Genomic DNA, 26007 nt, shown 5'->3' with positions numbered 1-26007 from the left:
ATAAACTTTTATTTTCTATAAAGTTAAAATATATGAACAAAGAAAGTTTTTGCTAAAAAAGTGTTATTTCAAAGGTGTTTTTATTTTGCAATAAACAAATTTATTTATTTATATCGAAATGTAATAAAAATTAAAATGTATCAATCATTATCAAAGGTCATTGGAATGCCCAATCAGAGCAAACTATCCGCTGTCCTGCGCGTGGCACCAATAATTAATATTTATTTAAAAAAATTCCTGACGCCGTGGTAGTTAATCGATTTTAATTTTGCAAATTGCAAATGAAAGGTACAGTATACTTCTATATGCAAAAAAATTTCAACTTGCTATCTGCTTTATTTTCAGTCTTGTAACATTTTGAAAAAATGAATTTTTTTTTGCGAAAGCTAGATTGCAAAATCTGTTGAACCGATCTTAATGAAATTTACATTATTGTTTTACTGTATCATAAAGTTTTTCTGGGTGAAATATGAAGGTCCTAAGTGTAGCATAAATGGTTGAAAATGTAAAATGCGAATACTTTTTTTTGTATGTTTTTTTCGCAATTATTGCTATTTTGCGACAAGGGTGACTATTTTTAAAATTTTTAACCAATTCTATATTGTGGGAAATTTAATTAAGCAACTTTTTTGTTAGTACAACTTTTCTCGGAAATGAACACTTTTAAAGTTATAATCAAAAAACGAAGAAAAAATCGAATTTTTCCTTCATTTTTTGACATTTTGATTATTTAAACAATGTTCCCGACCTGTTTGAGAGGGGGGATAACTCAAATATTATTATTTGAGTTATTTTCAAGCAATTTCTGCAAAAAAAATTTGAGTTACCTCTCAACGTCCAAATGTACTAATATTTTTACATATGCGCCCTGGTCTATTTTCAAATATCGTACGATTTTTTAGTTTCAGAGATCCCAATCCTGAGATTAACAACTGTCCGCCATCGGAACTACTTTTTTTTTCGAGGCCTTAACTTTGGCGCTTTCTACAATATTAGTGTAGGTACGTGCAAAAATGAAAAAAGATATATTTTTTGTATTCTCTAAGATTTAGATATTAATATGTAAAAAGTCTTATGTTCATTTTTAATAAAGTTTCTGAGAAAAAAATCTTGAAAAAATGCTTATTTTTGGTCTTCTAAAGTGTACTAGTACCTAAGTCTCACTTACGTTGAACCATAATTTTCGATTCTTATCTATATAATACACGTGGAAATTCATTGTGGCAAGCTGAAAATTGATCTAAGACTCGATGGTGTAACGCGTATGTTTCGTAAGCTGAACTTAAGTCAGGTCTTAAGTTTAAAATCTGTTGGTGCAACCAGGCATTAAACATTTTAAATCAAAGTTCTTATGTGGAAACTTTTTTAGGCGAAACTCTTTCAGTTATAATAACAGTTGATCCATTCAGCTTAGGTCGGATGCCTACAATAATTTTCCTTGGACCAGAGAGGATGGTGGAGACTTATCGCATGACGATGAATAATAATCTGGAAAATTGGGATACGAACAATTGTATTTTTTCAGAAATACTCAAATTAATAGGTAAATAATATATATGAGTAAATGAGTTTTCTCCATAGAACAGTGCGTATCTGTTTTGAGGTGGATCTGAGAGATGTTTCTGATTTTGCAGAAAAAGTTGTGTGGTAATAATTTCAATAATAATAATTCACTTTCGTTCACTCTCAAATAGGTTGGAAATATGGAAATATTGACATAAAATCAAAATATTTAAAAATGATGAAAAACATCGTTTTTTCTTCTAATTTCTTTGATTATAACTTTAAAACGATTCATTTTAGAGCAAAGTCGTAATGAAGTAAAATGGCGACAATTGATTTTCTATAAGATAGGGTGGTTAAAAAATGTTTTAATTTATTACCTTTGCTGCAAAATATCAATAAATACAAAAAGAGAGGAACCATTTCAACGTTATCCACGACTTAAATTGCACTTCGGACCCTCAAAATTCGCCCAGAAAATATATATAATATAAAACAGTGTACGAAATTTCATTAAAATCGATTCAATAGATTTCGCATAGGTAATAATTTTGCAATCTTAATTTTTTTTAACTGAAATTCTTTAAAATCTTGCATAACAAAAACTAAACGGTGTAAAAGTTTGCCAATTTTTTTACATATAAAAGAGCACCCCTATCAACCAACCTATCACATATCCAACGCATTTTATACAATTGAAATAGAATTATTTGGACGATCTCATGAATTTTTGGCTTATACAGACAGCCTGTGGAGGTAGGGGAGACAGTAACAGCAATGGTCACCAAAATAACAAACGCGGAAGTGGCTCAAGCGCTTCAAAAAATAAAGAAAGGAAAAGCAGTCGGACCAGATGACATTTCTGGGGAAGTATGGAGAGCATTGGCAGAAACAGGAACAAGTTGGCTAGCACGTCTATTTAATAGAATTATATAAGTTGGACAAATGCCAGACGAATGGAGAAGCAGTATATTAGTACCTGTTTACAAAACAAGGGAGAAATACAACAATGTACATTATGTACAAATTACAGGGCTATAAAACTACTTAGCCACACCATGAAAATATGGGAGAGAGTAATTGATAGACGGATAAGTGAAGAAACCGAAATAACCGATAATCAGTTTGGCTTTATGCACGGCAGATCAACAACAGATCCATTTTTCATTATAAGGCAACTGATGGAAAAATACAGGAATAAAGAAACCAGCGCTCATATATGGTATTCATTGATCTTGAGAAAGCATATGATAGAGTTCCTCGAGAGATTCTGTGGTGGGTACTCAATAAGAAAGGAGTCCCTGGTGAATACGTAAAGATTGTGAGAGATATGTATGAGGGAGTAACGACTAGTGTTAGGACAGGTGTGGGAGAGACTTGTAACGGTCACGTTACAAAATTAGCTCTTTAATTATTATTATAATTATTTTTCCTCGGTCTCCATTTAAATTCTCTAATTTCTCGTATAGGACTACTGGGGTGACGTCATACCTCGGTGATGGAACGTACTCCACCTATCGAGAATGATTTCGTTTTCTGAGAGAGTTTGACGTTTACCTTGGCGGAGAAGCGCCTCTCGTTCTTTACTTGACTGTTGGCTGTTGTGTCGAATAGAGGTACCATATAGAATGGCGGATGATTTCATCCAACTTATTTTATAACATCAAGCAATTTAAAGTAAAGTAAAAAGTTACCACCAAGGATTGTCTGGAGTGAGGAGACATGTGGGTGACAACTCCTGTTGGAGTCTAAATAGGAATCATTCGGTGAGATCTACTTTTTCATAATAATTTTTTTATGTATAGCCTTGTTTTTTGTTATGGAACATTTGATATACTTGGTTCATTTTTAAACTTTCTTAGTCAATCTATTAAGGGAAGGATGTAGATTATTTCGATCTTTATATTATCTTTATATCGATCTTTTATATTAATGTGGTTTTTGGTTTTACATAACCAAACATTTTTGAAGTCCTCAAATTAATATTGAAAATAATTACCATTTCTCTGTAGGTTTTAAATTATTCAACATCCAATATTTTATAAATTCAATATATTTTTACAGATATTTCCTCAAATAAATCATTTCAATGTCATTTGTCCATGTATTCACACTCAAAACAGTTCAAGGTTACCTGAGATTGGTTTTTGTTCCAGTTTTAATGGTCGGTTTTTCTATACTATTGCTTCTAAAAAGTTCCTCAATTATTTCTTCTTCCCTTTACTTTTTGCTTATGTTTAAAATGAGAAATAAAACTGGGAATGTTTTTTAGCCATTTGGGAGAAACCCTACCATGAAGTCATAGACCTTATTTGACCACCTAGAGAAACCACTACAGCCACAGTCAAGTCACCATTGGGAATATGTCTAATTGGGAGCAAGCTATGGGAGCGTTCCAGCTCAATTTTCGTCTTGACACCTGGGCCTATAGGAGTCATGGGGTCGCACCATCCTGGTGCATCATTTTCTAGGATGCAACCGCAACCTCGTTTGGGAACATTTAGTGAGGTGTTTTAGTAACTATTGGTTTTTTTTTATATTTCAGACAATCGTTTAAATACACTATGTTTTTTTTCCAGATTTAGGTTACCTCTGGTTTTTTTTTTGACATATTTGTATATTAGATTATTTGGTTCCCAAACTTTGTATCTACGGTAACTTCTTGTGCACAGGAATAAGCCTAGAGAAAATTAGGTTTTTAATACTTTATTATTGCTTTGATATTGGTTTATGTAATTCGGGTAAATTTATTTTTTAATATTACTAGCTTGTTTCCCAAATATTTTACTGTTATTCGCTTTATTCCATTTGTTCGGTTAATTTAGGTCGTCGTCGGTATTTATCTCAACTTCATTTCTACTTTAGTCAATTGTATATTTAACTTTATTTATTCATTATTGTATTTTCCCTTAGTGAGGCTTGGGCCTATTTATTTGTAGTATTTTCATCTTTGTCAGTTTCTTTTAGTTGTACGTAGCAGGCGTACTATAACCATTTGGTAGAAGACTTATGTAATTTTGTACCCTATATGTAAGTAAGAGGTACTAATACCTGTAATTTTGTAACAGATAACATTATTGTTGTTATCTTAGAGATGACTTTTTGTATAACTTATGTCATTTTAGAGTCACATGATATACACTTTGTGTAACTCAGAGATTGTCAAAAATCTAGTAGTTATTTTTAATAAATATGTATTTATTTTGTATATCAATTATTTTATTATTCCTTTATGTTCATTATTACAGGTTTAATATATTTAATATTGGAAAGCAGTGTAAGATACCTGGGAAAATGATCGAAGATCATTTTCATGGCGCCCATGATTAGTTAGTTTTATTTATTTTGTTCGTTTTTAGTCATTATTCATCTCCATTCATTTTCAGTACATTATTCTTATTTTATTATTTCATCTTTTAGTCATCATTACTATCTATATAGAGCTACTGTTCTTCGACAGGCATGCAAACGAGCCGTATCCATCCTTGAGTGTCAAGTTGCTCTCTTGCATCTATAGCTAGCCAACTCTATTCAGTTTGCCTCTGTCTCTTCCCACTTTACTTCTATCCCTTCTAATCCCCCTTTCTTCAGTACAACTGCAAAGTAGTATTTTTTTTTTATTTTTTCCTATTGCGGCTTATCAACGTAGAAGCCATCTCACCCTTTTCTTTACACATCCCACATTCTCTTCTTTACAGCCCATCTCTCTACATCTATGTCCCATTAGTTATTTATTTATTTTTTTCCTTACTTCTGTTGGAGTATATCTTTCTTTTTACTTTCACTCCAACAGAAGTTTTGTTTTTTTTGTTACAGACTGATAAATTTCATGTGAAAGTAGGATTGCACCAAGGCTCGGTGCTTAGTCCTTATTATTTGTTCTCATTAGTTTTGGACAGATAACAGCGAAACAACAGGGTAACATTCCATGGTGCTTAATGTATTCTGATGATGTAGTGTTAATAGGAAATAATAAAAGAGATTTAGAACAAAAACTGGAACAGTGGAGACAAGCTATGGAGGAAACATGTTTAAAACTTAGTAGGACAAAAATAGAGTATTTGAAATGTTCATTTAAAGATAGAGTTACTACAAATAAAATGGTATCTTTGGATGGTGAAATGATTGTGAAAAGCAATAGTTTTAAGTACCTAGGATCGGTATTACAGAGTAATGGAGAAATAGATGGAGATGCATTCAGTAGAATTAGGGCTGGATGGATGAAGTGGAAGGAAGCGAGTGGTGTGTTGTGTGACAGAAAAATTCAAATGAAGCTTAAGGGAAAATTGTATAAAACAGCCATAAAAGGCTATGATGTACGGAACTGAATGTTGGGCAGTGAAAAAGAAAGAGGAACAACGAATGCATGTGGCGGAAATGAGTATGCTTAGATGGATTAGTGGAGTGACAAAAGGGGATAAAATGAGAAATGAGTATAGTAGGGGAAGTCTAGGTGTGGCACCAATTGATGCCAAAATGAGAGAGCGTAGGTTAAGATGGTTTGGTCTTGTTCAACGTCGAGATGTTAATCGCCCAATACGAAGAATAGCTGAAGTGCAGATTCCTGGAAGGAGTAGGAGAAGAAGACCAAAGAGGGCCTGGGGGAGACGATAAGGCTGGACATGTTGGTAAAAGGGATTAACATTGATATGACCCAAGATAGAATTGTGTGGGCACATGATGATGAATGTTTTGGCTTATAAACAAATAGAATATCTCAGCAACTATAAGTTAAAACTAAATTCAGAAAACGGCGTTGAAAAAGACAACCGCTCAAAATTGACCGGCTTTGTGGCGAAGTTAAAAATAATAGGTTAGTAATCTTTAAACCATTACCTTTCTCTTTGGAGCTCTTTTTTGATGAAAATTTTCGTATCTTCAGGATATTTTTTTTATGCGGGCATACTTTTATAAAGCGAACAGTCATTATTTTCAGAATTATCCCTTAAAGTTTGCCATACTTATTTAAAAACACCCTATATGTTACGAAAACATGAGGCTACAGTTCGGTTTTAATTTCAGTATTATAAATGCTAGAATATTCCACAGGGTGACGCGAACTTTCAGAAAAAATCACAGTTCGATTGGTACACCCGGTATACAATGACAATTTACATGTCTAGCAACAATATTATTACAGTGATATTGTTAAAGAATAAGGCTATAAACATATTTAAAAAAATCACTTAAATCGGACAACAGGTTTAGGAAATTCGAGACATCAAAAAATTACCCATTTTTAAGGTGGGGCGTTAATTTCTTGGAAAAGTGTACATAGTGTATATCTTTAATTAATGTTCGTATTTTTTACATATTTTTAGGTTTAGACAAATTTCCAACGAAACCAATCAACGAAGGTAAACAAGACGATATTTTATTAGAAGCCGGAGATTGCAGCATCTGTTTCTCTTATAGATTAAACGACAAATTGCCCGAAATCGTCTGTAGAAATCAATTTTGTGATAACTGCTATCATATTGATTGCTTATATGAGGTAAATCAGAGAATTTATTATTTGTTATAAAAAGAACTCTAATAGACATCTACGCATGTGGGCTATTATTAAAAACATAAAATGAATTGACACCCATTTTTTTTAGATCATAATATACATTTTGATTTAAAAAACTGAAATTTTTTAATATGGTTCTGGAACCAATTTCTTGAACCATTTTTACACGACTACTAGATTTTTTGGGAATAAAGATAATGGGTGCGTTCGGACGACCACAGCGGCTGGACAGCTGAGCCAGCAGTAGCTGTCAGACGTCACTGCTGGAAGTCAGCGGCTGAGAGATTTACTAAGCTTTCCCTATCACGGCTGGATACAACCACTCAGCCGATTTCTGCTGACAGCCAGCCGCTATGGTCGTCCGAACGCACCCAATCTTATATAGAAAAATCAATTGCTGTTCGTTAGTCTCGCTAAAACTCAGGAATGGCTGGACCGATTTGGCTAATTTTGATGTTGAAGTATTTGTGAAAGTTCAGGGAAGGTTTATACGGTTTTATAGCCATTTTAGTAGCCACAAAAATATTGACAGCTATATGTATAAAATGCTCTGGTCGCAGTGTTAGTTGCCATATTCCTCTGAAACGGTTCGACCGATTTTTATGAAATTTTACACGTGTGTTTGGCACGCATAAGAATATACTGTTATCTATTTCTCATACCCGTAGGTCATAAGGGGGGATGCATGCCCCCATGATATTTTTTTTTCATTTCTTCGGACAAACTCTTTTGTTTTTTAATTTTATATGATGTGGAACGTAAAGGTACTACATACAACCCTAATTTTTCACTTTTATTTATTTAGGTTTAATAGGATTAAAATAGGTTTTTATTTATTTTTCATATCCGTACGTCATAACGGGGGCTGCCTCCCTTATATATTTTTTTATTTTTTTGGACAAACTGTTTTTTCTTAATTTTGTATGATGTGGAAGGCAAAGGTTAATACAACTCTAAATTTTCACTTTTCTATCTTTAACCGTTATTTTTTAATAACCATCTAAATTTTTTTATCTTATATATAAAAATCAATTGCTGTTCGTTAGTCTCGCTAAAACTCAGGAATGGCTGGACTGATTTATCTAATTTTGATGTTGAAGTATTTGTGAAAGTTCAGGGAAGGTTTATACGGTTTTATATATGTACCTAGTCATTTTAGTAGCCACCAAAATATTTACAGCTATATGTATAAAATGCTCTGGTCGCAGTGTTAGTTGCCATATTCCTCCGAAACGGTTCGACCGATTTTTATGAAATTTTACACGTGTGTTTGGCAGGCCTAAGAATAGGTTGTTATCTATTTTTCATACCCGTACATCACAAGGGGGGTTGCGGGTTGCCGATGACGCCATAACTCTCATAATAATGACGTGAAAAATACGAAATTAAGTAGGTAGACTCCTTGCTTTTTTATTTTGTTTAGTTTTATTTAATTTTATGAAATTTTGTTTAATTCTATTTAATTTTATTTAATGTTATTTAATTTTAGTTTAATTTTATTTTATTTAATCAACACATATAGAGTTGGAACCACCCCGAACCCAATCATAAATATAGGGTTGTTTTGAATGCAGATAAAATAAAGCTGTTATATTCATTATAAGATAAACAAATTTAAGATTGTAACTGTTGCACTACAAACTTTATTTTGTTACTTCTAACTAAACTTTATTACTTCAAAAATCATGTGTAATTAACTAAAAATAATAATAAAACCTCATTCACATCGAGCATTTTTTGTTTATTAATTACGAATTCCTTTAGTTTATTTTAAGTTTATTGTATACAAAAGCTTGTTTTTATCTATTGAGGCAGTACGAAGTCTGCCAGGTCAGCTAGTTATAATTAAAAATATCCAGTTTTGATATTTGAAAATAGAAAAAAAAATCTGATAGTTTAATTTTATCTCCCTTTACAATTCAGACTATACAATATGTACATTTACAACTTTTTTTACAATTCAGGATAGTTCATTTGATTAAATGAAATCAGTGTTAGGTTGCACACATTTAATTACATGAATGTTACTAAACAACCCGTTAGAAGACGGTTAAATGAGGCTAATCTGAATTCTCGAAGACCCACTAGAGTCGAACCTTCCAGGGAACATCGCTTAGCCAGATTACATTTCGCTAGGAAATTTCCTAGCTAGGTGAAAGAGAAGTCGATAGAATATAACAAACCTGCATATATTTGCTTCGTAGACCTAACGAAAGCATTTGACAGAGTCAGACTTAGCGATATAATAAAGACAATTAAGCAAAAAAGGATACCGGCAAACATTGTTGAAGTCATAAAACAAATGAACAATAATAACACGACAAAAATTAAAACAAACGACACCACTACGGCCAACATACCAACACCAGGAGGAATCAGGCAGGGAGACAGCCTCAGTCCATTTCTATTCAATATGCTAATGGATGAAATAATAGACGTGGAATCGCTACAACTAGGATAGACTCGGCCACAGTAGAATCAGTATAGTGTGCTATGCGGATGATGCAGCCCTGATTGCAGAGGACGAAGATGACCTACAAAGACAACTTTATCGTTCTATCAAGCATGTCGACGACTCAACATGAACATATCCACGCAGAAAACAAAATGCTTTACCATTGCGAAAGACCCAATTAGATGCAAGCTAGTGGTAGAGGGAAAACCAATAGAACAGCTAAACCAATTCAAATATCTAGGTGTAGAGTTATCAAGTTATCATGACCCAACCAGAGACCTAAGAGGACAAATTAACAAGGCCGCTGTCTTGTCCGGATGTTTGAGAGGTGTGGTCTGGAATAACCCATATATGAGAATGGACAGCGAAGTTAGAATTTATAAAACTTGCATCAGACCTGTTATGACATATGGCATTGAATCAAGAGAAGACACCAATAAAACCAAAAGCATGCTATGAACAGCCGAAATGAAGACACTAAGAGCAATAGCAGGGAAGACAAGAAGAGATAGAATACGAAACAACATCATCAGGTAACAATGTGACGAAGAGAATGGTTCAGTCATGGAAAAATAATGGAGGAGCACAGACTACCAAGAATTTTTCTAGAAGGAAAACCAGCAGGCAAGCGTCCACCGGGGAGACCACCAAAAAGATGGAGAGATAGCTGGCAGTCTATCTCACAAGAAATACTTCAACTTCGGAATTAACAGATCGACAGATCTACAACAAGTATAAGAAGAAGAAGACATTTCGCTAGGAAGCATCGCGATTGGAATACAGACAACTGGAGAAATGAGGGGTGTAAAATCAAAGGCGGCAATCTCCACTTTTTCATGTTTTGAGTTAGGGACGCCAGTTGTCGCGTTTTTTTATTATCTGTTAGATAAAACTATTTGTAAAAACCAAAAGCGGTCTTAACTGTATACAAATCGCAGTGAAAAATTCATGTTGGCATCAAAAGCAGCAATATCCATAGCTGAGTGCGTACCAAACACGTCAATCTCCACTGCAGGCCAATAAGAACCACGTTGCGCTCGCACGTGATCAACTGTGAATGTCGTGAACTCTGTCGAAACCTGTGAATATATACCCGAACGTCCGGATATTTTGGCTTACGTGATATGCATTTAAATTGCTTTTACATTATTGTTGCATATCAAAATATATTTTTCTTCACTAAGTAACCGGCACAATGATGTTTAATTAGTTTCAAAACTGGTAATATCCTTATAGATCATTTTCATATCACTCAATCTACTAGCGTTGCAAACAAAAGCGGCAATTTCCAAACAAAAATATTAAAAAAAAAGGAAAATAAATAATTTAAGCTCCTCCTTCTGGACAACCGATCACAAACCGAATTTTATATGATTCTTTATTAGTTTTATTGCGTTAATTTAATTTTGCTAGTTTCTACAGTTTTTCGCGGTTTTCCAAAATTATGGAAATGGGAGATTGCCGACTTTGATTTTACACCCCTCAAATGTGATGGTTACCGATGAGTCCAGATTTTGTCTAAGTTCCCTGGATGGCTGTGGAAGAGTCTGGAGAACAATATACCTAGTGCACTTTTAGACCTAGAGAGGATGTTTTCAAGGGGGTTCAGTCAAGGTGTGGGCTGGTATATCTTCGTAGGCGCGTACAGAATTGTACAATGTCCCTAGGGGATCTCTGACCACTAATAGGTATATAAATGAGATACCACAACATTATATTGCACCAGTTATTACAGAAAACTTCATACTGATGCATGACAATGCATCCCCTCATGGTCAGAGAATACTTAAATGTCATTGATGGTATGGTCAGCGTACAATCCCGATTTAAATCCCATCGAGCATGTTTGAGACAGACTTGGTAGAAGTATTTAAAGCCGGGTATCTGTTCTTCTTAACTTAGATCAACTCGAAAGTGGCTCTTTTCAAGGAATGGGAAAGAATTCCACAGAATGAAGTTTTAAGCTTAATTAACAGTATACCCAGAAAAATGAATGCTGTTATGCAGGCTCGTGGAGGTAATACGAAATATTAGTTAAATCCAGAATTAGTTTGTATAGGTTTCCTTATTATTTTTATTTTGTTTTTTTGAAGATATTCTTCTTTAGCGGCGAATCGATTGAGGGTAAAATTGTACATAAATCTGCGCGCCTGCGCACACTGACAGTATGTAGTTCATTGCTAATCTTTCAAGATAGGTATGTATGTATCTGTAACCGTGCAAATAAGTCATTAAAAGAATATATTAGTGTTTTTAGGAACTGTATTATTTATTATAATTCTTGTGTTTTTAGATTTGTGTTTCTCTGTAGTAAAATAATAAAATATTATGTAAACATAACATTTTTACACTATAATATGTCGCCGTGTTGTGTAATTATATCCGAAACTTACATGCCAATCCCTAGTGCCTCGCTGGAGTAGTGGGTAATGCGTTAGCTCTGAGATTGGAATGACGCGGGTTCAATTCCTGGGCGATTCATATATTTTTTTTATTTTTGGTTGTTTTAATAAAAATTTTTTGAAAGTGGTAGATAAGAAAGTTAGTTTGATTTTTAAATAAAATACAAATAACCTTTTAAGTATATTTACTTCGTTTAAATTACCTATTATATAATAGAAGAATATCTTCTTACGTGCGTACAAAGTACACACACATTCTTTTTTTATGCATTAATTTTGTAAGTATATAGTTTTCTGTAACTAAAAGTTTTTCGTACGTATTTCCTACGTAAAACGTACCTCAAAACCTTATATCAGGGGCCTGATTCTAATTCATTTCGATGTCGCAATTTAATTTCTAGTCCGCCATGACAGTCACAATTTACAGCGATTCTTATTCATTTCGTGGTCGGTATGTATTCTTTGATTTCTATTGATTTTATTAACGTTATCATTTTGACACTGCTCAGAATTTGGGTTGGTCCTCCTGTTTATTGGATTTATTGGCTATGCAACCACCGTAACGTTTGTTGATAGTCTGGACAAATTATCGAAAAAATGTCATTTTGGGAAAAGTTATTTACCAGCTATTTGATTGCTAAAATCGAGTCTTGATTGCATATATTAGTAATATGGGGTATGACAAGTCCGCAGAAAGTGTGTTATTTTATTCATAAACAAACTAGCACTCCTAAATCTTCTTTTTTTCCAATTAGTGCTCTGTAAGCTCTTTTTTTTGTAATTAGTGCTCCAATTAGTGCTCTGTTTAGGCCAAAAGCAGTCAAATAAAAGTTATTTTTTTTCCGATTTCCTTTAACAAAAATTTTACACGGAAAATCCGAGTTTTCCCAAAAAAATCTGCAATTTTCAATTAAAATTTTAGGAAAGTAGTTATTTATCAATAATTAAATAAATTGGTGACATGAAAGATTTTTTATAGTAGATTATATATCAGGAGGCCGGCGACGATCTAACCAATAGTTTAGCAATAATTAAAATGTCAATTAAAAAATTTCGGTCGAAATAATAACCAGAAAGATTATGTACACCAAAATAACTATGATTTGGACTATATGAATTGAAATTGGACTATTTGAGCGGTCTCAGGAATGTTATAAAGAAACAATTTTTTGGCTTATAAACAAATGGAACCCCTCAGAAAATATCAGATTAAATTAAATTAAGTTAACGCTGTCGAAAAGGGCACGGCTTGTTCTTCGAAGAAAAAAAATCGACTTGAGTGGTTTCAGGTATAACCGGTCAAATTTGACCGGCATTTGCGGCAGAGTTATAAACAACAGGATTTCAATCTTTAAACCGTTTACCTTTTTATTCCGGTCCTCTTTGTACATACAATTTTTCATATCTTCAAGACACTCATGACAAAAAAGATTTATGTCACCAAATTATTTAATTATTGATAAATTACTTCCTTAAAATTTTAGTTGAAAATTAAAGATTTTGTTTGGAAAACCCGAATTTTCCGAGGAAAATTTCCGCCGAAGGAAATAAAAAAAATATCTGTGCCGAATTAAATTACAGTGAATTTTTATGAGAGTGTTTTTGGTTTAACGTTAAAATCTTCTGAGTTACAGAGCAATAATTGAAAAAAAAAATTCGGAGCGCTAATTTGTCTATAAACCAAATAGCACACTTTTTGCGGACTTTGCATAGCTATATATTACTAATATATGAAATATTAAGATTTGATTCCAGCATGTCCAGCAATAACATAGCTGGTACATAATTTTCCTTGTTTTATACTAATTTTGCCAGATTATTACCTTACATCTTTCATTCAGTTGATAATTCACTTTGTGAACATTCTCAATTATTATATTTCTAATTTAATACTATTCTATCTAATTCCTCCAAAACCAGCAAATTTCCATAAAACCCAGCCATATTAATACCTTTTGCTTTAGTATTCCTTGCAAGAAACAAACAAAACACATCTCCTAAACTAAACCTAACCTCGCTTTCGGCCATTCATTCATGTCCGTGTCCAGTGGCGTAACAAACTCCTTTGGGCCCCCCCCGCAGAATTGGAAATAGGGCCCTCTTTAAAAAGTTACTAAATACGACTTGTGTAACAAAAACGTATATGTAATAGCCTAGTAAATGACCGTGAAATACGGAGATTCCGTGTAATTATCAGTGTCAATACCGAAGTGATCAAGTCAATACCTTTTAAATTATTTGCGAGTGAAAATGTTTATTGTTCAACAAGAAAACCACGTTTTCAAGCGATTTTTTCGCAAATACAGTAGAACCCCGCAAATCCGAACCCCGCAAATCCGAACTTTCGGCAAATCCGAACCAACGGAAAGTGAAAAAAATTTTAAAAATTCAAAATAAAAATTTAAAAACATGTTTATTATGTGAGAAAATAATTACGTAAGATGCTAGCTACAGTATTAAACACTGCAACACTAATGGGTGAATAAAAGTGTCGAGTTAGACTAAACACAATCAATAAAGGAATGTGCATAATACACATTTCCTATGGTATACTATGAAGGAAAACATTGAAAAAGATAAGAAACATGAGAAACATAGTGAAATCCATATCCAGATTACAAATTAAATGAATCATTTACATGGTCGAATTCACATGTCCCATGACGAAACAAAACTACTGGCGTTAGCGATTTAATATTTCAGTAATCTAAATATTTTTCAGCTTAGAATATTGGAGGCATAAACGTGCGGATAAAGTTTCATAAAGGGATCGGTGGCAGTCCAAATCTTTTAAAAATCATCTTCGTTAGCTTCTTAGGCTAACTTTCGGATAATCCGAACTTTTCGGAATCCGAACAGGCTGTCCCCCAATTAGTTCGGATTTGCGGGGTTCTACTGTAACTCAAAAAGAATTTGATCTAAAAAATATTCTTAGCAAAAATGTAACTTTTAAAAAAATGATGTCTATCGACCCAGTAAAAACAAAGTTGTGACTTATGAAAACTTCTTCTTATTCTTCAAATTCCAAATCGAATATTTCAACGTGAAATAACCAAAAAATGAAGCACTTTTCGGGAAAAACTCATTGAAACTTAAAAAAAAGTTTTATCTGTATTTTTTATAAAAGTTTCTAGCATCAAAACTAAGCGAGTTACACTCAAAATAAAGTTAACCCCTTATTTTGGTAAAAAATCGTGAAAGTCTCCCCCTATTTAGCACCTCAAATTAAACTAATCATTACCGCTTTACAAATTACTTAACTTTTTTATATGATCTGTAAGTTTCACTAGTCCAAAGACCTTATTTTTGAACGAGTCACTAATCACGAGTGTATGCCAATTTTAAACAGCCATATCTTAACCAATTTTTGTGTTAATAACAAAATAAAACCATAATATTTATAAAAGCAAAACCTAAATTTCTTTACTATTTGAGATTTTTTGTATCACTAATCCTTTTTAAGTTATTTTGAAAAAGGGTATTTTCCAAAATAAAAAAACCCTTTCCTACTAAAAAAACAATTTTTTTCAAAAATAAAAACTTTGAACCGGTCAAACTTACGGATCATATAAACAATACATAAAGTAAATGGTAAAGCGCTAACTATTAATTTTATTTGAGGTGCTAAACAGGGGGAAATTTACACGATTTCTTTTACCAAAAAAAGTGGGCCAACTTTATTTTGAGCTTAACTCGATTAGTTTTGATCCTAGATACTTTTATAAAAAATTTAGCTTTTTTAACCATTTAAAAAAATTTTATTGAGTTTTCCCGAAAAGTGCTTTATTTTGGTTATTTTACGTTGAAATATTCGATTTGGAATTGGACGAATAAGAACAATTTTTCATGAGCTTTAACTTTGCTTGTACTGTGTCGATTGACTTCATGAATAGACCATTTTTTTTTGTTTTTTATAAGCTACATTTTTGCTAATAATATTTTTGAAGTTATACTTCTTGACGCGCGATATGAGGGTGAATTTTTATATGTTAAAACCTACGATCCCGGCGCATGCGCATTATAACTTTGTTCTGATTGGATGTTCAAATTACATGTCAAAAATTATCCAATATGGCAGCTGTAGCGCAGCTGTGGTTTGGACGGTTGACGGTTTGGTTATGTATGGTTGTTGCGTTTTAAAATTTGTGGGAAGAGAAACAACAAAGGTTAGTTAATAGTTATACTGCCTTTTTAAATAGTTTTCATATTATATTTTTGAAGTTATACTTCAAAATGTTTTAATTTATGTATGTATCAGTCCATAAAAGGTGTGGAAAGAATATATTAGTGTTTTTAAATATATTTTTCTACAAACGTGTTAAAAATGCAATTTTTAGGACTCCATAGGAGCGTTAAAAATGCTACTTTAAGGCACTAGTGCTTTAAAAAATTTAAGGCACTGCAGTTAAAAGTGAATTGTCAAATTGTGAAACGTCAAAATATTTCATTTATTAACATTAATATTAATAATACAACTTGCGCAATTTGAAAAAGGTGGTTGAAAAGGTTTTTTATTATAATTTTGTGTCTTTGGATTTGTCTTCCTTGGGCGTAAAATAATAAAACATCTATTTTTATATTTCACTTGTCACCGTGATGTATAATTATGTATATCTGAAAGGTAAGTAGCATGCGGCTTGATGGCCTTGTTGGTAGAGCATTGGACCAGAGATCAAAAAATCGCGAGATTGCGGGTTCAAATCCCGAACGATTCGTATTTTTTTCTTTTTTTTTTTTTTTAATATTTGGCATTGTTAAGTTTTGGTTCATTTTTGGTAATTATTGTTAATTTTTTGTATTGTAACTGTTAAGTAGGTATATTTATTTCGTTGAAATTATATTATAATAGAAGTATAACTTCTTACGTGCGTACAAAGTACACACACATTCTTTTTTTGATAATATTTTATTCGATAAAAATTTTTGAGATATTTGCGAATCACCGCCTAAAAACGTGTTTTTTTTGTTGAAAAATAAACAATTTCACTCGCAATTGCTCGAAAAATATAGGAAAATATTCAACAAAAGTTGTAGTCCACAGTACACCGTCCTTTTTGGAAGATGATTAGAAAAGTCTTAAAAATAGCTTCGTTTGAGCGAGTCTACCACTTTCAGAAAAATTTTAGAGTGCAGGTTGGACGCGTTTCCGCGTTCCGCTACATTAACATATTTACGTTGTGGGACTAACGAAACGCGGATTTAAATTTGTCGGACAAGAGATCGACAATCTTTAATAATTAAATATGTATGAGTACTTTAACTGAAAATTGAGAGTTTTATAATAACAAAACTACCGCTCTAGAGTGATATCTTGCGGGTGTCAGACTTTAAGATTTTGTGACTACAAAACCCTTAATTTTCAATTTAAAGTACTTATATTTAAATAATAAAGATTGTCGATATCTCGTCCGACAAATTTACAGCCGCGTTTCGTAGTCCGACAACGTAAATATGTTATTGACGCGGGACGCGGAAACGCGTCCAACCTGCATACAGAAATTTTTCAGAAAGTGGTAGACTCGCTCAAACGAAGCAGTTAAAACCATTTTTAAGACTTTTGTAATCATCTTCCAAAACGGACGATTTACTTGGACTATTGCTTATAATTAGTCAATTTAACCGTTTTCGGACTTATTTTAAACATATGTTTTTCACTCCCTCAAGTGGAGGGTAAGTAGAACCAAAATCCAAATTGTCAAGCAAATCCGTCGTGACGCTGATAATTACACTCCAAAACGGTCATTTATTGGACTATCAGTGTATTCATGCACTGTTTATGACAACTTACATTTTCCACATTTATTGGTATAGAATAAAAAAGAACAAAAATTATTAAATGATTACAATATTTCATAATATTATTGATGAGAGGATCAACTTTCTTCGTGTACCACTATCAGCGAATATATCTACACTTTTATTAATACATATGTACATATCTATCTGATGGACAACTTTATTTTCAATACTACACTGCTTAAAAAACGTTGCGTATGTACTTATGCCTATAATAATATAAAAATGACACTTTTTACATATCTTAGACGACAAGATGGAGCCCCTGACATATTGGGCCCCCCTCAAGCTTCAAGACTCAAACATGTAATCCATCTTCTGTATAATAGAGAAGTTCCTGTATAATAGATGGACAACTTACAGAATCTATAGACATAGGCAACGGAATAAGGCAGGGGACTCATTGAGCCCAATTCTCTTCAATTTAATCATGAATGAAATCGCCAACAGCATCAACAAAGGCTCGATTCACTTGCCGAATATGCCTACAGAAATTTACGTTCTTAAATTTAAACACGCAACGTAAAAATAATACACCATTAACAAATTTTTACATATTATCAGACGACAAGATGGGGCCCCAGGTCGATTGGGCCCCCCCGCAAGCTTCATGCTGTGGGGGCCTCTGTTACGCCCCTGTCCGTGTCACAATAATTTCGACTCGAAATTATAATAGGTTTGTTCTAGCAAACAGTCAAACTAGTCAGAAACCGTCAGCAAACAGTTGGTCAGTGAGAAAACATAATACAGTCACCAGTGCTATCCCCTCTACTCGCGCTGGCCCGCTATTCGCTGATGGTTTCAAACCGTTTGAAACTGATGCTAGAACAAACCACCTTTTTTGGAGTCGCTATTAATTTCGATGTCGCTATTTTGTGACATAATTTCGTTAGTTTAACTAAAATCCACAAGGCTCACACAGTCGCATATCAACGTCGCCATATTGATTGCGAATTGTTTTGAGTCGAAATTTGAATTAGAATCAGGGCCCATAGCATGCCAATCGCCGGTTAAAGTTACAATAAAAAATAAAGTGTGTTTCGACAATTTTATCAAAAATTCAAAAGGTGCCCGTTTTTTATGCCGATGAGTGTAAGAGAGAGAGAGCCCTTATTAAACAGAGACAAAATTCTGCTAGAAAACGTTAGTCTACTGATTGGACACTGGACACTCAATTAGCATTTGAGCTGTATTGGCTGATATTTATAAACATTTTGACACTTTATAATACTTAAAACTTTAATTATGTAATTTAAGGGTTATTTGACCTCATTCTGTGGCTAGTTTCAATTACTGGATGTATAGATGTAATTCACTGATGATGGTCCGATAGAACTGAATACGTTCTGAATTTATAAATCCTTTTGGATATTAAAAAAAATGTCAATAAAATTTTATACGATTTTAGAATAGTGTTGATTTCTTTGTAAGTTTTTATAACTATGGTATCCTGTCATACTGGGATTTCCCTTTTAAATAATTAATATAGCAAGTAACTTTTTGATATACCAACTTTTCTTTTTGTTTTAGTGGTTAATGTCTGTGAATTCCCGACGATTTTTCTCAGAAGTCGTAGGCAACTGTCCAAACTGCGAGAAGAACATTTCCTGTCCAATCCCAAATTGAGCTGGTTGCTGTCATGACAGTAGCTATGCAACTGCAGGTCGAAATGTTTATGGATCCTGAAACTAATTTTTTGTTAATTTTTTTTAGGTTGTTGATATTGTAGTTACGTAGCAAATAAACGAATAGTTTTTACCGATTCTCTTTTCTTTATTTTCTGCACTTGCAAAGCGATGTTTGCATCTTAAAGATCTCCATATTGAGAACTTTTGTCTGAAGATATTTGGAATTTGGTCAATGGTAGGTTAATTAAACGAATATAAAAATATCTTGAATACATTTTTATTCCTTACCTATTCCATTAATATTTCTTCAATGGTCTTGCCGTCCAGGTATTTTAGAAGGACTTTTTTATCTAATTCTCTTCGTGATGTGGTAGTTATTTATACAATTTTTTAACAAATTATAAAAAAGTGCCCTTCTCGTTTCGAGATCACCTTTTTTTTTGATAATTTGGGTTATCCTAAGACAAAATTTATTGTTATTTTTTCGTAAAATGCTTACTTTAAGTTAAAATTGAAATAAACAATTAAAAATACCGAAAAAAAGTAATATTAGCGAGTTCGAGGCCATTTTTCAATCGGTTGGATATCGAACTACAAAAAAAAATTTGGATGAAACCTCCCTCTTTTGCACAAGCGAAGAAATCCTCAACCCATGATAATTTCCTTTTAGCATTTCATTGTTTTAGGGCCCAATTAAGCAAAAATCATATTTAATTATTTCCGCCCCCTCCTGGAACACACATTTTATAAAAATATATTGCAAATAAACCGGAAAGTATTAGTGCCTAAAACTTGTGAATAATTAATCTTAAATAACATAATATTTATACAATTTTTAAACAAATTATAAAAAAAGTGCTCCTCTCGCTTCAAAATCACTTTTTTTGATAATTTGGGTTATCCTAAGACAAAATTTATACTGATTTTTTTTTCTCAACCCATGATAATTTCCTTTTAGCATTTCATTGTTAGATGAACTAACTGACCCAATTGAAGCCGGCAATGGGATAAGACAGGGGGATTCCTTGAGTCCTTTATTGTTCAACTTGATCGTGGACGAAATAATAAAAAAAGTAAAAAATCAATGGGAAAATCCCAATAGTTGGCTGTATTGGGACCGTGCAAGTTCGGCAAAGCGACCCCTATTTCTACGCTCTGCAACTTTATTCGCACTTTTAATTATATTGGCCAATTATATTAGTCCTGGTTACTGGAAAATTGTCAAGGCCACAGCCCAAAAAAATAATAAGAAGAAAAAATAAGATTCAGGTTATGCTATCAAAACGTAAACAATTGTATGTAGTAAATAAAATTAGTTATTAAAATGCAGTACTGCAAGCAAAATACAATTATTTAAATTTACTTTTATATAATAATTGCATATCATATCAATATTGTGGAGCAATATATAATTTTTCTGCTTCGATGACAGAAGGTATGAAATATACGTCAATTTGACAATTTCAATTGACAATATGAATTATTTAAGATAGTTGCAATATTTCTCCGCGACTCGCGCACGGTCGTTTCTCGTTTCCCTTCCAAGTACTTGCACTCCGCGAATACCATAGTTTAAAAAACTCATACAGAAGTAAAAACTTCGAGATGTATTCTGGTATAAAATCGTTTATTTAAAAACTATTTAAAATGTCATGGATTGCAAAACGTTTTCGTTCTAATACAGAACATCTTCAGTGCATCCTGCCGAGTAGTTTGAAACTAGCACACTGTATATAGTGGTAACCCCTGGGCTAGTGTACATCGACACTAGTTACTTGAAACAGGGTTAAAGATGTAATTGGCGCTGGAACTATCCGAAAGGATCTCCTCGGCAAAAATGCCATACGATATTATATTATTATTACCCCATAATATGTGGTTTACATAATATAATTTAGTAAAATTTTATGACTACAAGTCGATGTTGATAGATATAATGGAACACATGCTAAAAGGGCACCATGCTTCCCTGCTCGAAGATGCTAGGTACTTGCCAATTCAATGGGTACAGACCAACTGGTTGGGACCAACAACTAAAAAAGGATACCAAATGGGAGAAAAACAACTTAAAATAATCTGCTATGCAGACGATGCAATATTAATCTCTCAAAGTGAAGATGATTTACAACGTATGCTGCACCAATTTAACATAACCGCCAGAAAATTTTCCCAATGCTTGGTTAAGACCAGTGGCGGTTATCCCTTTAGGTCAATTGGTCAATGACCTCCCTGTAATAATTGTACAATTAAACGATTATAATGTAATTATTTCCTTAAAAAAAGAAAATTTTCTGTATTAAAAATGTTCGGAATACAATAGTATCGTTCAAAGTTAAATTTTGCTTTTATTGTATTGACTTTTCAGTCATTTTGTTGTTGTAAAATATAGCGACAAAGATGCCACCAAAAGATTACCGATAAATAAACATGAAATACGAGCTGTTTGACGGTACCGAATAGCCAAATTTATCTTTGACTGAAACTACCGCAATATTACTCTTAAACAGCTAAATACGAACATTCACGATGGTCAAGAAATTTATTTTACCTCACTGTGAGAATACAGCACTTTGAATCCGAACGTTCACGAAAATACGCACTTATATGCAAGTTGGTACTAAATCGTGGTCATTGACCGTAGACCGTAGGTATCGTTTTCGTTGTTGAGCGGTAGGTATTCGAACGATCACAAAATCTAAGGCCAGAAGAATCGATTTATTTTTTAAATCCGCATAAAAATGTAAGTTTTTATTTATTTTAGGTTTTGAGTTTAAGTAGTTTGTTGATATTCTGGCTGTTATAATTACATATTATATCATACTATTTATCTGATTTATTTGACAATTAGTAATGAAGACTTGTTCCTTTACTTATATCCAATAAGACGTAAATTGGAGCTGGAAGGTCAGATAATAGAACAAGTGATGTAGTTTAAATACCTAGGTATCACACTATCTAGCTATGGAAGGCTCGAAACAGAAGTGGAAGATCAAGTGAATAGAGCAAACAGAGCCGCAGGTTGCCTGAATGACACAATATGGAGAAATAAACATAAGAAAAGAAATGAAAGGCAGAATTTACAAAACAGTCATCAGACCAATAAAGACATAAGCGGCAGAAACACGACCCGACACAGAGAGGACAAAAAGATTGCTCGAAACAGCGGAGATGAAAACCCTTCGAAAAATCGATGGTAAGACTATGGGACAGAGCTAGAAGTACAGATATACGACGGAGATGCAAGGTGGATAACATTAATAACTGGGTAAGAAACAGAAGAATAGAATGGAATTACCACATAAGCCGAATGACAACAAATATAGTCAGGACAGCGAGAGACGGTTCCCCAATAGGAAGACGATCAGTGGGAAGACCACGAAAACGATGGCACGACAACTTACTAGAGGCACTTTTAAAAAACAGACCGAGTCATGTCTATACAAAAAGAAGAGGAAATAACATAATAATAAGTCGCTTGAATAGGTTTCATAAAAAAAATTATTAGAAAAGTAACAGTATATTACATACCTAGCGGGAAAGTACTCTATTTCAGCCGAGCGGTAAACTACAGACGCGAGGCTAGAATGAGTTCCCGCGAGGTTTGTATACTATTTTACTCACAATCGGTTAGTAGTTTATGGATTTCTAATACTCACAATCTACCAATAATAATTTCGTTTCAAAAATCTGTATCCATTTTCATTATGTAATAAGATGAATTATTTTAAGTAACCTGTGACATCGTTGCTAGGTAACAAAACAAGTTTGTTGAATCTGACATTTAGGCGATACACGACGCCATTAATTGTACATATAATCAAATTGTGTTTATTTTACAAAAATGTCTGATAGTGAATTTGAATGTAATATGTTGTCTCATGTAGAAAATCCAGAAACGTCGGCGTCATCATCTATTTCTGAAACTCATAATTTTGAGCAACACGGTCTTACTTTAACCGTTAATAGTAATCATAATTCCAATGTAACTATTAATATTTATAATTCCAAATAGTTTTCTTTTTGTTATTGTTGTTTCTTAATTAAATAAATGTCGAGTGGATTCTATTCTTTCTAAACCATCTTTTAATCAAAAATGACATTGACATTTGCAGGTAGAAAAGTGACAGATGCTAAGCCGGGAGAGTACTTTCCCAGCTAGCTGGGAAAGTAAAGTAAGTAATAAGTCGCTTCCTGATTACTTCAAAGGTTAGAAATCCATAAATTACTAACCGATTGTGAGTAAAATGAATTTACTGCTTGTGTTGATGGCTTGAAAAACGCGAACACTCACAGAACAAGAAAATAAATCAACATAACTTAATACTTTGAAACCGTTTAAATCAAACAAAGATAGCCAATTATATAGAGAAAAAACAGCTGAATGTGACAACCAAGGCTTGAACTATTGAAAAAGCTCGCAATAATTAAAAAAAAAAACAATTATAAAGTCATGTATATTGTGAGATACATTGGGCTAAAGAGGGTTAATTCAAGTAGTTTGTTTTTTTTTTAAATTCGATATCTTGAATATGAAAAATGGTCCCGGAAAACGCTAAAATTGGCGTTTTTTTTTCGACATTTTAAATTTAAACTAGTTTAAAGTAAGCATTTTACGAAAAAATCACAAGAATAACTTTCGTCTAAGTATATGCTTTAGAAAGGACCCCGCAGAAACCTTATGGGAAATGTTGTTCTGAAGCTATTTTCTTGTGGCATTTTTACAATTTTAACTATTTAGAATGGGAAATAAGCCACAATATTATTAAAAAATGATTTTTATTAACGTTTCGACGCCCAAATCGGGTGCCGTTGTCAAAATACAAAATACTACTAATATAAACAAAAATGTTGTTGCTTAGTAAAAAAATTCTTCTAATAATTTATTTAATTTGACTCATTTATATCGGCAATTCAGATACATATGATACATTTTAAAGTAGAAGACTTTAAAATGATATTGCCAATATTTATGAGTTGCGTTCCTGGGACGACTTTACTGAAAGATAGTTCATTCGATTACATGAAATCAACCCCAACTCAAGAATATCCGTCACAAAAAATCATAGCATGTGATCTGTCTTTAAAAAGACAACCACATGCAACGGTGACATTAAAATTCTCGCGTTAGAGATCTCATAGTAAATCACGAGGGAAAACCAGGAAAAACCTCGTGATACTATCTCGACATCGTAAGTATTTGGTCTTACATTTAATTTACTCTCAAAATTAATACCAAATTCTGACTTTACTATAATTTTGTTTAAATTATAAATAATATCAATAATACATGGGTATATAAGTAATACTAAAATATAAAATATGTACTAACTCGACTATTGACTTACTAATTGTGGTATTTTCTTTCTATTGACTTCCTCTTTCAGTATGGGTATCCACATCCTACTGCATTCCACCGAGGAATTTGCGACACAATTGGTTTCGTTTAGCATAATTAGAGCCGCTTCTTTGATTATTCTCTTTTTACTATCTGTTTCTTTCAGGACTATACTTGAATCTCTCCACTGAACTCTATGTTCATTATCCCATGCGTGTTGACATATTTGAGATCTATCAAATTCTCTATTTTTAATATAAGATTGATGTTCACTTATTCTAACGTTTAATGGTCTTGATGTTTCACCTATATAAAACTGTTCGCATTCACAAGGTATTTTATAAATACAATTCTTTGTCCTTTCTTGTTCATTGTTAGGTTTAGTTTTAGATAGAATAGATCTCAATGTGTTGGTTGTTTTGAATGTTGTTGAAATGTTGAATTTATTTCCTATTGTTTTAAGTTTCTCGGATAGTCCTTTTATGTATGGTATTGCTATTTTCCTCGTATTATTTCTTGTGAATGTTGTAGGATCCCGTTCTATGTTGTTCTGTTCCATTCGATCCAATCTTGACAATTCCTTATTTATAAACGATAAAGGATAATCATTTTTTAATAAAACAGATGTTAAGAATTGTTTGTCTTCTAAACAGATAGTAAAAAGAGAAAAATCAAAGAAGCGGCTCTAATTATGCTAAACGAAACCAATTGTGTCGCAAATTCCTCGGTGGAATGCAGTAGGATGTGGATACCCATACTGAAAGAGGAAGTCAATAGAAAGAAAATACCACAATTAGTAAGTCAATAGTCGAGTTAGTACATATTTTATATTTTAGTATTACTTATATACCCATGTATTATTGATATTATTTATAATTTAAACAAAATTATAGTAAAGTCAGAATTTGGTATTAATTCTGAGAGTAAATTAAATGTAAGACCAAATACTTACGATGTCGGGATAGTATCACGAGGTTTTTCCTGGTTTTCCCTCGTGATTTACTATGAGATCTCTAACGCGAGAATTTTAATGTCACCGTTGCATGTGGTTGTCTTTTTAAAGACAGATCACATGCTATGATTTTTTGTGACGGATATTCTTGAGTTGGGGTTGATTTCATGTAATCGAATGAACTATCTTTCAGTAAAGTCGTCCCAGGAACGCAACTCATAAATATTGGCAATATCATTTTAAAGTCTTCTACTTTAAAATGTATCATATGTATCTGAATTGCCGATATAAATGAGTCAAATTAAATAAATTATTAGAAGAATTTTTTTACTAAGCAACAACATTTTTGTTTATATTAATAGTATTTTGTATTTTGACAACGGCACCCGATTTGGGCGTCGAAACGTTAATAAAAATCATTTTT

General features: G+C 32.8%; 1 protein-coding gene and 1 long non-coding RNA gene across 10 annotated transcripts in view; both read left to right on the top strand.

The window, feature by feature from the left end:
• Positions 1–26007, top strand: part of LOC114329613 (E3 ubiquitin-protein ligase FANCL) — a 787641-nt gene that overhangs the window by 593227 nt on the left and 168407 nt on the right. For 8 of the 9 annotated variants that reach the window (XM_050647180.1, XM_050647179.1, XM_050647185.1 and 5 more), the window contains 3 exons: positions 1370–1543; positions 6825–6997; positions 19199–19291. In XM_050647180.1, the coding sequence (XP_050503137.1) occupies positions 1370–1543; positions 6825–6997; positions 19199–19291 (440 nt within the window). Of the gene's footprint in view, positions 1–1369; positions 1544–6824; positions 6998–19198; positions 19427–26007 lie in introns of those variants that run through there. The other variant, XM_050647188.1, reaches the window with a different exon arrangement.
• LOC126882313 (uncharacterized) lies at positions 2888–4711 on the top strand. The gene is made up of 2 exons (XR_007697269.1): positions 2888–3269; positions 3776–4711. It is a non-coding gene; the product is annotated as an uncharacterized LOC126882313 (long non-coding RNA).

Source organism: Diabrotica virgifera, chromosome 3 (genome assembly GCF_917563875.1).
Source record: "Diabrotica virgifera virgifera chromosome 3, PGI_DIABVI_V3a".
Taxonomy (NCBI): domain Eukaryota; kingdom Metazoa; phylum Arthropoda; class Insecta; order Coleoptera; family Chrysomelidae; genus Diabrotica; species Diabrotica virgifera.
This window is presented reverse-complemented; position numbering and strand designations above follow the sequence as displayed.